Raw genomic sequence first — 13,133 nt, 5'->3', positions numbered from 1 at the left:
AGAAAATAGGCATCGTGGGAGATCTTCTCCTAAAATTTCGGAGCAGTTAGGGTGGAACTTAAGATGAGAAGCAACCCTAGCCGCCAAGGGACTAGTATATATACAACCCGACTAGGTCAGACGACCCATCCAATCATTCATACTCTAATCACTGCTACCTGCACTGATACTCTACACGATTTGCTTTCTTGCTCAATTAATCCGCTTCCACGCTTTCACGGTCTGAAGTTCAGAACAACCCTGACCCGTCAGGCTGACTAGTCCGACCAACCGGACCGACTACTTCAACCTTACTCTATCATTTCATTAATTTTACGTTTTATTATTATGTTTACGAATTCCGTTAAATATCTTTTATTGTTGAACTGACTTGAGCGTCGGAGACCCTTCCATCGACACCCCCACCTGTGTTCCTAGAAGGGCTCTAACGTGTTTGTGGTTCTCAGGTTGCTAGTGCCCGCCGATCCGGACGTACCTGACGTCCTATTTCGTGGTTGTTGGATCCATCCCCAACAATTTGGCGCCCACCGTGGGGCCCTAGCAATCAAGCGAATCAACGCACTTTCCACAGATCTCTACGAGCATCAATCATGTCTGACGGTCGTGACGGATCTGAAACTCCCGATGCTCCCCACGTAACTGCTCAGGCTGACCTAGCCGCCCAGATCGCCGCCCTGACTGAACAGATGAATCAGGAGCGAGAGAGATGCAAAAAGTTGGAAAGAGAGAACGCCAACTTGTATGACCGTCTCGAAGCTATGGAGCCTATCGAGATCATCGAACCTCCCGGCTTCCGAGCCCAAGTGTCTTCCATGCAGCCTCTGGGAGATACACCGATCACTCGCAAGGACGGATCCAACCATCTCGTGATGGATCCGTCATCTTCGGTAAGAAGCCGTAATGTGGTAGGTAGTCAGACTGACCCTGGTCGTGCGACTTTGATTGCAGGTGTTAACATGACAACATCTGCGCTGGAGCAAGTGCGGGAACTTGGTCAATTCAACCCGGACGCCAGAGCCGCAGGAACACTCCGACAAGATGGAACAACCACCACCGGAGGACAACATGCTCGAACCATCTTCACCACGCCGGGCGCAGCAGTGAGCAATGCCGCCGGTGGAGGCATACAACCCGCTATACTGGGGCTCAACCAGACGGTCACGCCAACCCAAGTTAACCAACAGGCTGACGGACACGGTCCGAGGGAGTTTACCCAGGACCAGTTGTTTACCAATGAATTCGCCCAACCAACCACAACTGGCCCATACGCAATCAGAGAGGAAGACTTGGCGAGAAAGTTGGCAGAAATGGAGGCCTTGATCCAGCGAATCCCCGATGTCCCGGCACCCATCCATAAAAGTTCGGAGAACTCCTATGCCGACTCGCCATTTGTGGATTAAATTGCCTTGGTGGAAATGCCCATCAAGTTTAGCTTTCCGAGCATGCAAATGTTTGACGGCACGACGGATCCGACCGACCACATCGCTCAGTACAAACAAAGGATGTTCACTGCTGCAATTCCTCGTGAATTGAGGCAGGCCTGCATGTGTAAGGGGTTCGGTTCTAGTCTGACAGGACCGGCCCTCCAGTGGTACACTAACCTTCCCAATTATTCTATTTCAAGTTTTGCTCAACTAACAGATATATTTGTGCAGCAATATGCTAGTAGCAGGAAACTTGAAAAGATATCGGAGGATCTGTACGCCGTGGTGCAACAGCGTGGTGAGTCTCTCCGAGACTATATCAGCCGATTCAACAAGGAGAAGGTGTCCATCACCAACTGCAACACCCAGACAGCGGTCACCGCCTTTCGAAAGGGTCTCCTTCCCGACTCAGACCTCTACAAAGACCTCACCAAATACCCTTGTAGAACAATGGAGGACGTGCTTGCCAAGGCATGGGCACAAATCAAGTGGGAGGAAGATCAATACAGCCACCACCGATCTTCACCAAGCAGAAACTCTAGAAGAGACTCCAGGGTGGAAAGGAAGACGAGTGATAGGCGGTCTGAGCCTTACCCGTCTCCACGACAAGAATACCGAAGGAGACAGTATGACCAACCCTACGAGACGCGACCACGTGAAAGGGCCAAGTTACCAGAGTACAACTTGTCCATCTCACCGGCTGAGGCAGTCCTAGCTCTCAAGAATCTAGGCAACAAAGTCAAATGGCCAGAAAAGATGAGGGCACCAGCCGACCAGAGAGATAGATCTAAGTGGTGCGAGTTTCATGCCGACCACGGACACCGAACAGAGGATTGCATTGCACTACGATTGGAAGTGGCACACTTACTCAAAGAGGGTCACCTAACTGAGTTCCTAACAGACAAGGGCCAACACACTCTAAAGCATGGAAGTGATAGACGAGACGAGCGCAGAGAAGTCACCCCACCCAACCCGCCAAACCATGAGAGAACAGTCAATGTCATTTCTGGCGGATCAGAAGTTAGTGGGATTACACATTCCGCTGCAAAGAAGCATACCAGGCAAGCCAGGTCTAGCAGAACGGGGGAAAATGTGACTGGTCAAGCTATGGCAAACCAGCCAACACAGACAATCAGCTTTCAAACTACAGAATCAGACAAGCTTCTTAACCCTCATCATGATGCTTTAGTTATTTCTATCTATATTGCCAATTGTTTAACGAAACGGGTGTTGATCGATAATGGTAGCTCTGCCAATATCATGTTTATTAATGCTTTCAGGGAGATGGGTTTGAACGAGTCAAACATAACTAGGAAGACCGCTGTCCTCATAGGCTTCAGCGGTGAGAGCAAAACAACCGTAGGGGAGATCGACCTACCCGTCTATGCCGAAGGGGTCAATTTGTCAACAAGATTCTTGGTGATTGATGCCCCCTCCGCGTTCAACGTCATACTCGGTCGCCCATGGATCCACGACATGGAGGCAGTCCCTTCCACCTTTCATCAAGTGGTGAAATTTCCAACCAAGTGGGGCGTCAAGGAGATCAGGGGAGAACAAAAGGACTCCAGATCCTGCTACCAGACCACCATGAAGACAAAACATGCTTTATAGCAACTACAGGAAGATGGTTCATCCAACCCCAGGACGGACCAATCACCACAACTAGAGCAACATGTGCAGCATGAACGACCAGACCAATCCGACAAACCAAAAAATCGAAAGCGGTCTGCCAGCTTTGTTGAAGAAGAAGCCGTGGAGATAGATGAAGTCCAAATCAGTACAGACTATCCGGATCACAAAGTCCGGATAGGGGCATAACTCAATCCTGAATTGAGAGAGAAGCTTATTTCATTTCTTGCTGAGCATTATGATTAGGGCTGGGAATCGGGTCAGGTTCGGGTACCCTACCCGAAAAAATCGGGTACCCGAACCCGAAAATACCCTAAATTTGCTACCCGAACCCGAACCCGAAATTGAAATCGGGTACCCTAATACCCGACTCGGGTACCCGAATCGGGTATTCGGGTACCCTAAATTACCCGAGTCGACTGAAATTTCACCAAAATTCAACCCAAAATTCAAGGCAGTAGCAGCAGGGCATCAAATTCAAGCTAATCACTAATCAGCAAATTCACATGAAGAAAGAAAATGACCAAATTCAACATTGACAAAATTCAAAGCAGCAAATTCAACATTGACATAGATTTGAAATCTGTATTTAAAAAAAAAAAAAAAGATTAGAAGAAGAAGAAGAAGTCGGAGCTCGGCTGCTGCTCCACTGGCGACAAGCTCGGCAGCTCCACAAGCGGCGCGGCGGCGGGACTGGGAGGGCTGGGACTGGGAGGCTCTGGTCTGGGCGCGGCAGGCTCTGGTCTGGGCGACGGCGGGTGGGCGAGGGGCGCCGCTTGGTCGCCGACCCTGGTCTGGGCGACGGCGGGTGGGCTAGGGGCGCGCTGGGTCGCCGACTCGCCGGAGACAGGAGGGATTTTCTGGAGTTGGGAGGGATGAATTGATTTGGGAATTGGAAGGGAATCGAGGGATGAATTGATTTGGGATGAAGTGATGGGATTGGGGAATGGCCGAATGGGGATTACTTGGGGCTGGGCTGGGGGTTACTTTAAAATGGGAATGGGCCGAACGGCAGTGGGCTGGGCTGGGGTTACTTTAAAATTTATTAATTAAAAAATCGGGTAATTCGGGTATACCCGATACCCGATCGGGTATACCCGATACCCGATTTTTTCACACCCTAAATACCCGACCCCGACCCCGATCCCGAATTTTTCGGGTATAGGGTACCCGATACCCGATTTTTTCGGGTCGGGTATCGGGTACCCGATTACCCGATCCCGAAATTCCCACCCCTAATTATGATTGTTTTGCTTGGTCCCATGAGGACATGACGGGAATTGATCCGAATATTATTGTTCACAGGTTACAGGTAGACCCAAACTATCCACCAAGGAAACAAAAACGAAGAAAATTTGCTCCTGAAAGAAACCAGATCATCAATGAAGAAGTCACAAAGCTCTTACGGAACGGACTCGTCCGAGAGGCCCATTACCCCGAGTGGCTAGCTAACGTGGTGGTAGTCAAGAAAAAGAATGGAAAGTGGCGAGTGTGTATCGACTTCACAGACCTCAACAAGGCGTTCCCAAAGGACTCGTTCCCGCTACCACACATTGATATGCTAGTAGATGCGACAGCCGGCCATGAGTTGCTGAGTTTCATGGATGCATACTCTGGATACCATCAAATTCGAATGCACCCTGACGACGAGGAGAAAACGGCATTCATGACCAACATAGGGTTGTGGTGTTACAAGTATATGCCATTTGGACTGAAGAATGCTGGAGCTACCTACTAACGCCTAGTCAACCGGATGTTTGCGAATCTGTTGGGACAAACAGTAGAAGTCTACATCGACGATATGTTGGTCAAGTCCATCCATACGGGGGACCACATAGACCACCTGAGGGAGACATTTGAAATTCTTAGAAAATACAATATGAAGCTTAACCCTACTAAATGCTCTTTTGGTGTCAATGCAGGAAAATTTTTAGGTTACATGGTCACCCAACGGGGTATAGAGGCAAACCCAGCCCAAATCGATGCCATCTTAAGTATCCAGTCCCCCACATGCGTTAAAGATGTTCAGAAGCTAACGGGAAGGATAGCCGCTCTAAGTCGTTTCATTTCAAGGTCATCCGAAAGATGTCACTCATTTTTCAACACCTTAAGGAGATCAAAAACATTTGAGTGGACAGAAGAATGCGAGGAATCACTAAAACAACTCAAGCAGTACCTGACCAACCCGCCCTTACTCGCAAAACCAAAAGACCACGAAGCATTGTTGGTTTATCTTGCCGTATCCGATACGGCCATCAGCGCCGTGTTGGTCAGGGAAGAAGACGGAAAGCAGTCACCCATCTACTATGTGAGCAAATCTCTGCTCGATGCGGAGACCCGATACGGTCAATTAGAAAAGCTAGCCCTTGCATTGGTTCACACAGCAAGGAAGTTGCGCCCATATTTCCAATGCCACCCAATCATAGTCGCCACCACATACCCTCTGAAGGCCATACTCCACAAACCTGAGTTGTCGGGTCGGTTGGCGAAGTGGGCAGTGGAGTTGAGTGAATACGACATTACATTCAAGCCACGTACCGCTCTTAAGTCCCAGGTATTAGCAGATTTTTTAGTTGATTTTACACCTAACCTTACCTTGTAGGCCGACAAGGAAATCTGTTGCATGACCGAACAACCCGACCAAGCTGGAACTTGGAAACTAAATGTGGACGGGTCAAGTAATATGCGAGGAAGTGGACTAGGTCTGGTACTCATCTCACCACTAGGAGACGTGATAGAACAGTCCATCCGCTGTGAATTCAAGGCGACCAACAACGAAGCGGAGTACGAAGCCATGCTAGCCGGACTCGGATTAGCTAAGGAAATGGGGGTAAAACGCATTAAAATATTCAGTGACTCCCAACTTGTAGTTAACCAAATGCAGGGTACTTTTCAAGCCAAGGACGCTAAGATGTTGGCCTACTTGGGCAAAACGAAGGAGCTTCAATCAAGCTTTGAAGAGTTCATCATAAACCAAGTGCCAAGGGGGGACAATGGTCATGCTGATGCTTTAGCCAACCTCGGATCAGCGATCCAGACCGCAAAACCTAAAACCATAACGATCACTTGTCTTCAATGGCCAACAATTCAAAAGGAGGAGACAAATGAACAGGTCAATCAAGTATCAACAGAACGGACCTGGATGACCCCAATAATAGAATACTTGGAGAATGATGCACTACCGGATGATAGGAATGAAGCGCGTCGCCTTAAAGCTCAAGCAGCTCGATTTTCCATCATTCGAGGTAAACTATACGAACGATCATTTTCCGGTCCATATTTGAAATGCATTAACCCTGCAGAAGCAAGATACATATTGTCCGAGTTACATGAAGGTGAGTGTGGAAACCACTCGGGTGGGAGAAGTCTTGCACATCGTGCATTAACAAGCGGATATTACTGGCCCACTATGAAAACAGATGCAGCTGACCATGCTAGAAAGTGTGATAGATGCCAACGATTCACCCAAGTGTCACACCTGCCCCCGGAGTCCATGACTGCTATCACATCACCATGGCCATTCATGAAATGGGGGATGGACATCGTAGGCAAGTTACCTGTTGCACCCGGACAGAAGGTGTATATGTTAGCTGTGACCGATTACTTCAGCAAATGGATTGAAGCGGACTCTTTCCACCAAGTTCGTGATAAAGAAGTCAAGGGATTCGTATGGAAGAATGTGATCTGCCGATACGGGGTGCCCAAAGAAATTGTCACGGATAACGGATCCCAATTTATCAGTGCAGACTTCCAAGATTTTTGCAAGTTCTGGAATATAAAGCTCAATTTTTCAACACCAAGGTATCCCCAAGCAAACGAACAAGCAGAGTCTTCCAACAAGACCATCATGAACATCCTGAAGAAACGACTAGAAAAAGCCAAGGGAAGATGGGCAGACGAGCTACCTGGCGTGCTCTGGTCTTACCGAACAACTACAAGATCATCAACAGGAGAAACGCCATTCTCTCTTGCTTATGGAATGGAGGCAATAATTCCAACTGAAAGCGAAGTGCCCACCGCCAGATACGAACTGACAACGGAGGATGAAAACCCAGAGGCTATGTGCCACGAATTAGACTTCCTCGATGAGAAACGGAACAGAGCAAACATGCGACTAGCCTCGTATCAACAAAGTATTGCCCGACATTACAACAAACACATCCGTACCCGCACGTTCAAACCCGGCGACTGGGTGCTACGAAAGGTGTTCCAGAACACCAAGGAGACAGGAGCAGGCAAACTAGGCCCAAATTGGGAGGGACCATATCTGATCACTAAAGTGGTTGGGCATGGAGCATACAAACTACAAACGACAGACGGACGTGACATCAACAATAGCTGTAACGCTATCCATCTCAAACAGTATCACACTTGAACTCTACACTTCTACTATACTTCTATTTTCTTAAGGTCTCACGAGACCCACTCAACCTACTACACGACTACTGACCTTTCCATGCAGGTCAGAACTACATTTGGGCTTGATCCCTTTAAAGGGTATGTAGGCAGCTCCAAGGAGCGCAGCCCCCACCCCCACCCCCCACCAACCCTTTTTCAACTATCATTCCCAACTTGTTGAATATATCATCGGACAAGATCCACCCTATCAACCATACACCCACATACTTCCATAAGTTACAAACAACATCACAATATTATCAATACTTAGAAAAATCAACTCAAAATCAAATATCCCAACTCCATAATATTCAAGGGTTCAAACCCTCCAACTGGTCGACTACGCCGAAAAATTCTGAAATACAACGACAACACTAAGTTTGAATCTAGTCTCCAAATCGACCAAGACCCAAACTGGGGGACAAATAACTATAGAAATCCGTACAGATAATCTTAAAAACCAAATACAACCAAACATATCAAGTTTGAGCAATTCTACATAACGATAAAGATAAAACACCAATCAGGAATCAGTGGAACCATGGGAAACGCCGGCAGCATCCGCGGTATCCAATCGACCAAGAGTGTCGGTTAACTCCTTAGCCTCGGCAGCCGCCCGAGCCTGGATAGCAGCAGCCTTCTCAGCCCTTTGTTGCAACAGATTCTCCATCTCAAGGATACACCTATCTATATCCCACTCACCCGACTTACCATCACGAAACTCTTGATAAATCTCACCGCGAGTCAAGACCTCTGCCTCTAACCCAACATCCTCCATCATACTCCTCAGCTGTACGATCTCAGACTCAAGATCCCTCACCCGAGCACTGACAGCCTCCAAATTTTCAAGTGCTTCATGAAGCTTCCTAGCATCTTGCTCATGGGATGCCATTTGTTCCTGCAAGCCCTTAATCACATTGTCCAATCCGACCTTGCACTTCTTCAAATCACGATTCTCCTTCCTACAGTCGACCTGCTCGGCACGAAGTTTCGTCTTGTTTCTCAAGCTCCTTCACCTTGTCTCCCAAGTAAAGGATACCCCGTGTACCCTACAAGACATAGAACAATCAACACGATAAGTTGTTACAATTTGAACAAAAAAGAAAATGAATGACACAAAGAATAAGAAGCAACATAACCCTACCAATAATGAATGGGAAATGATAGCCTCCATAGCCGAGTCATAGCCAGCAGCATCCAACCGAGCACGATCCTCAAGCTGCGGAGCACAAGGCGTATAAGCAGCAGCATCCACAGGGAACTTCATAATAGTTGAGCCACCAGACTGATCAGAGACGACGGATGAAGCGGATCGCTTGCCCCTCCCGACAAGTGAGGGTAGAGACACCGCGTCCAAGAGATCAGTCGTCGGTTCCTCACTTGAGCTAACCATAACTTTCTTTTTCTTCTGTTGGATGCGCTCATACGCAGCCCGACTGCCTTTTGGTTTGTAGAATGGAAGGTCTGCCATCGCTTGGTCTACAAATACGCGCTCAACAGGGGTCAATTCAAATAATAATGGAAAACCTTCCACTTCACGACCTTGCCTTAGAATTTCCAAAGCTCTAGCTAATAGAGCAATACGAAATCGAGCACGATTAGGTGGATGAACAATACCTTCGGTACGAACAGGAATCTCACACCACAAAGAAGAACCCCTAAGATTGTCCTCCGACAAGATCACCCGCCAGTCACGATCTCCCTCCGGGAATGAATAAAACCTTTGTGCCCTTTCCGGTAACCCGCATATAACTGGAAGACTCCCGTTGATCCGACCTGCATATTAGAGAAATGATGCCTTATTAGATAACAATTTTATAACAACACACTTCATAACAACAAATAAACCAAAATACTCACGCGGCTTGGACCAAGCAGATGGAACTTTGTAACCGTCTTGAACCCCTAAAGCCTCGACACTGATAAAAAAATATTTTTCCTTCCATCTTGTAGGATCCTCCGGAAGGTTAGTAATAAGCAGTGGGGCATCAGAGCGGGAGTTAAACTGGCAACGACCCTTATCTATATGGGCCTCACTCAGCTGGTAAGCATACAAGACATCAAATATATTGATGTCAAAACCCTTCCGTTCCGCAAACAGTTCCGCGGCCAGTAGGATCCTCCAAGTATTAGGCATTAGTTGACTCGGAGAAATTCGATAGTAGTTACAAAGCTCAACCACCAGACGGGGGAGTGGAAGGCGAAGACCCAAAATGAAGGGAAGCTCGTACATACAGACCATACCCTCAACATCCCAATTGGGGCGAAGTGATGTATCGGGAGCATGCAAACTTGCCCACTCTGGGATACTATAAGCCCGACGGATCCAACGCAATTGATCCTCAGAATTTATCTTAGAAGCACGATTGCTTTTTGGAAGAGTGTCATCTATCTTTTGGGAACCCACAATGGGACCAAAACTATTCACCCCAAACCCGACTCCGGATTTTTTAGCAGGCAACTTAGCCCAACTTGACCCAACCACATTCCCCGTAATGGCAAGACACATCGCGCTCTCTCCATCACCAAATATCCTAACGGAACTACCCGACGAACCCGTGTGGTCCCCACTTCGGTAAGACATATCAGACATCCTATAAAGCAGCAAGTTTGAGTTTAAAAGAGCCCCACGGCTACCGACCGACCAACCAAGCAACAACAAATAAGCACATATTATAGCCAAGACGCAACTCATCGAACAAGCATGACAAACTAACAGTCACATCCAAGCCAACTATCCACTAGCACATATCAAACTACAATTCAATCCAACCAAACGGACAAATACAAAAAGTTGTAGCAACAAAACAAATAATGTAACCAATCCAACCCGACGGAGGCTAAGTCATAAACATTCAACATATAGAATCAAAGCTATAAACAATAAACGACGAATCAAGCTGAGTCAAAGCAAAATACGACAAAAATATGAAAACGGCATGCTCATAAAAACTTAACGAAAATACGAAGAATATTCAAAGAACCTCAAGAACATTCAAAGTAAGTGAAAGAAAACCAACCTCTTGGAACTCTCCTCCAAAAATCTTCACTCTAGAATCTACAAGCTCTTCAAGTCCTCCAAAAATCCAACGAAAATAAAGCGTGTCAAGTGGGAAATGAACTTTAAATAGTTTAAATTCTCACCACAAAGCTTATTAGATTGAGCTTACCCCAACATGCACGAGCTTGCAAGGTTGCACATACACGTCACTCTCATTGTTGATGTATTCGACGTCGCCTCGGGTTCGTCTCGTTGAAACCTACAAATAAGCCAACGAAAGCTTCACCTCGATGATCAAACAACCGGGCATAATAAAACTCCCAATAACTTGACTAACTCTACGTATGGAAAATTTTATTTGAAAGCATGAGTGAAGTCTACCCTACACGTTATAAGTGTTCATCCAATCCGACAATGCAGTTCTAGCTTATTTTACTCTATGTACCCAACACTTCAATATCAAAGCAACAAGATACACCCTTCAAAATTCAGCCAACCCGTCAAGTTAACTCCACCCAACCTGACAATACAAAATAAATCTGATGTAGAATGGAGCAAACTCTATCTACCCATCCTACCCGACACATTGCATTTGAGGCAAACACAACCCTACATGTATATTGAGAAATAAACCTCAAGCCGATAGATACACATTAGTTACAGACTATCTTGCTTCTAATATCAGCTTTCCCAATTATCCAACCCATCCAACCACTTGTGGCTTTTGTTTAGCTGCCAACTAGCTCTCACGTCTACCCTACACTACAATACCCGATGGCAAATCCAAGATTACAAAAAAAAAAAAAAAGAGTAAGCTTTCATGTGCAGGCATACAACGTTAAGTTTAATGCAAAGAAACCCAACCTATCCTATCCTACTCTATCAAAGATTACATGCAAAGAAAATAAAATTTTCGTATGTAGAGCAATGTGTCAGACTCGCCAACTGTAGCTTGAAAAAGTACTAAAGCCTACTCTGTGAAATGAAATAAGAAAGCAATCTCGAATGACAAGTTAGTGAAATTGCCAGCAAATGTTAATTTTGTGATATTCACATTATTTATTTATTTGTGGTGCATTTGTCTCTCCTCAAATTTAAAAGGTGCTTCCTGATTTAGTTATGGGCTCCCAAATATATATATATATATACCGAACAAAAAAAAAAAGAATAGTGCTACATATTCATGAATAATCCACCGCCCAACTCATTATGTTGAGCTATAAATTGTTTAAGGTGATTATTATTTTCATCATGGGTCCCCAATATGTTATATATGTGATGTGAACGAAAAGTTTGATTTGATTAATCACTTAACCTTATTTGCTCATAATTTTCGCTTAAGACCAATTAAATTGAGCAATGACTTATTTTATACATTTATTTTCTGATCTCGCCTTGGATTATCGAAAGCACGGGCCCAATTATGTTGGTCCATTCTAGTAGCTCTAATAGCGTCCGAAATATTTTAAATTACCTTATCTAATAAATTTTTGACAAAGGTCACGCTGGATTTTCATCAAACAAATCTCTAATCGAAAATAATCCAATTAGAGATTGGGGGACAAACTGTATTGGGCAAAATTCGTATCAGGCCCAAATGAATTTATTCGGCCCAACTAGATGATCTAATCGGATGGGTCAGATTCGATCCATATCGAAAGTCCAAATTTAGGCCCATAGACATACAGGTTCGTCATGTCAAACCCTAGAAAGGGCTGCTACTTGGTGAAGAGGAAAAGAAAATAGGCATCGTGGGAGATCTTCTCCTAAAATTTCGGAGCAGTTAGGGTGGAACTTAAGATGAGAAGCAACCCTAGCCGCCAATGGACTAGTATATATACAACCCGACTAGGTCAGACGACCCATCCAATCATTCATACTCTAATCACTGCTACCTGCACTGATACTCTACACGATTTGCTTTCTTGCTCAATTAATCCGCTTCCACGCTCTCACGGTCTGAAGTTCAGAACAACCCTGACCCGTCAGGCTGACTAGTCCGACCAACCGGACCGACTACTTCAACCTTACTCTATCATTTCATTAATTTTACGTTTTATTATTATTTTTACGAATTCCGTTAAATATCTTTTATTGTTGAACTGACTTGAGCTTCGGAGACCCTTCCATCGACACCCCCACCGGTGTTCCTAGAAGGGCTCTAACGTGTTTGTGGTTCTCAGGTTGCTAGTACCCGTCGATCCGGACGTACCTGACGTCCTATTTCGTGGTTGTTGGATCCATCCCCAACAGTACTAGTATTAAAGTTTTAGAACATTGCATGTTTATTGGTATTACCGTATTGCTTTAAATGATTGTTATAAAAAAATGATTTGAAGGATGTATCATATCAAATGATCATTAAGTGGCTTAAATATTTTCTTGAAATTCCCGATGTTTTTTTAATTGCTAAGATTTTAGATCCTACAATGAAAATTAGCGGTGTTTATCGTCTGTTAGAAATTTATTATGGTACCTTTAGAGATATTTATGAGTCAAGATTAAGAAATAATGAAATGCTAGAATGGTACCTTCCGAACTTAGATGATATTAAACATAGAATAGATAACACACTTAGAGCTTTGTTTAATGACTATGAACAAAAATATATGCTTGCAAACCCCTCATACTCTTCAAGTGGCACAGGCACTACTAGTTCACAAGGTCAATATGGCTCCTCC

The 13,133-nt window shown here is 45.3% G+C and overlaps 1 protein-coding gene and 1 pseudogene across 1 annotated transcript; one reads left to right on the top strand and one right to left on the bottom strand.

Annotated features, from left to right (window-relative positions):
* Positions 1-1,415: 1,415 nt before the first annotated feature.
* On the top strand, positions 1,416-7,428 carry LOC130990968 (uncharacterized; annotated as a pseudogene).
* Positions 7,429-7,732: 304 nt separating this feature from the next.
* LOC130989590 (uncharacterized) lies at positions 7,733-10,465 on the bottom strand. The gene is made up of 4 exons (XM_057913570.1): positions 9,312-10,465; positions 9,069-9,227; positions 8,596-8,930; positions 7,733-8,500 (listed from the first exon to the last, which is right to left on the bottom strand). Exons 1-4 carry the CDS (start codon positions 10,144-10,146, stop codon positions 8,414-8,416), a joined length of 1,416 nt encoding a protein of 471 aa, XP_057769553.1. The 5' UTR covers positions 10,147-10,465; the 3' UTR covers positions 7,733-8,413.
* Positions 10,466-13,133: the final 2,668 nt, after the last annotated feature.

The sequence above is a fragment of the Salvia miltiorrhiza genome, chromosome 6, assembly GCF_028751815.1.
Source record: "Salvia miltiorrhiza cultivar Shanhuang (shh) chromosome 6, IMPLAD_Smil_shh, whole genome shotgun sequence".
Lineage (NCBI taxonomy): Eukaryota > Viridiplantae > Streptophyta > Magnoliopsida > Lamiales > Lamiaceae > Salvia > Salvia miltiorrhiza.
Note: the sequence above shows the minus strand (reverse complement) of the source record. Positions and strands in the feature narration are given on the sequence as shown.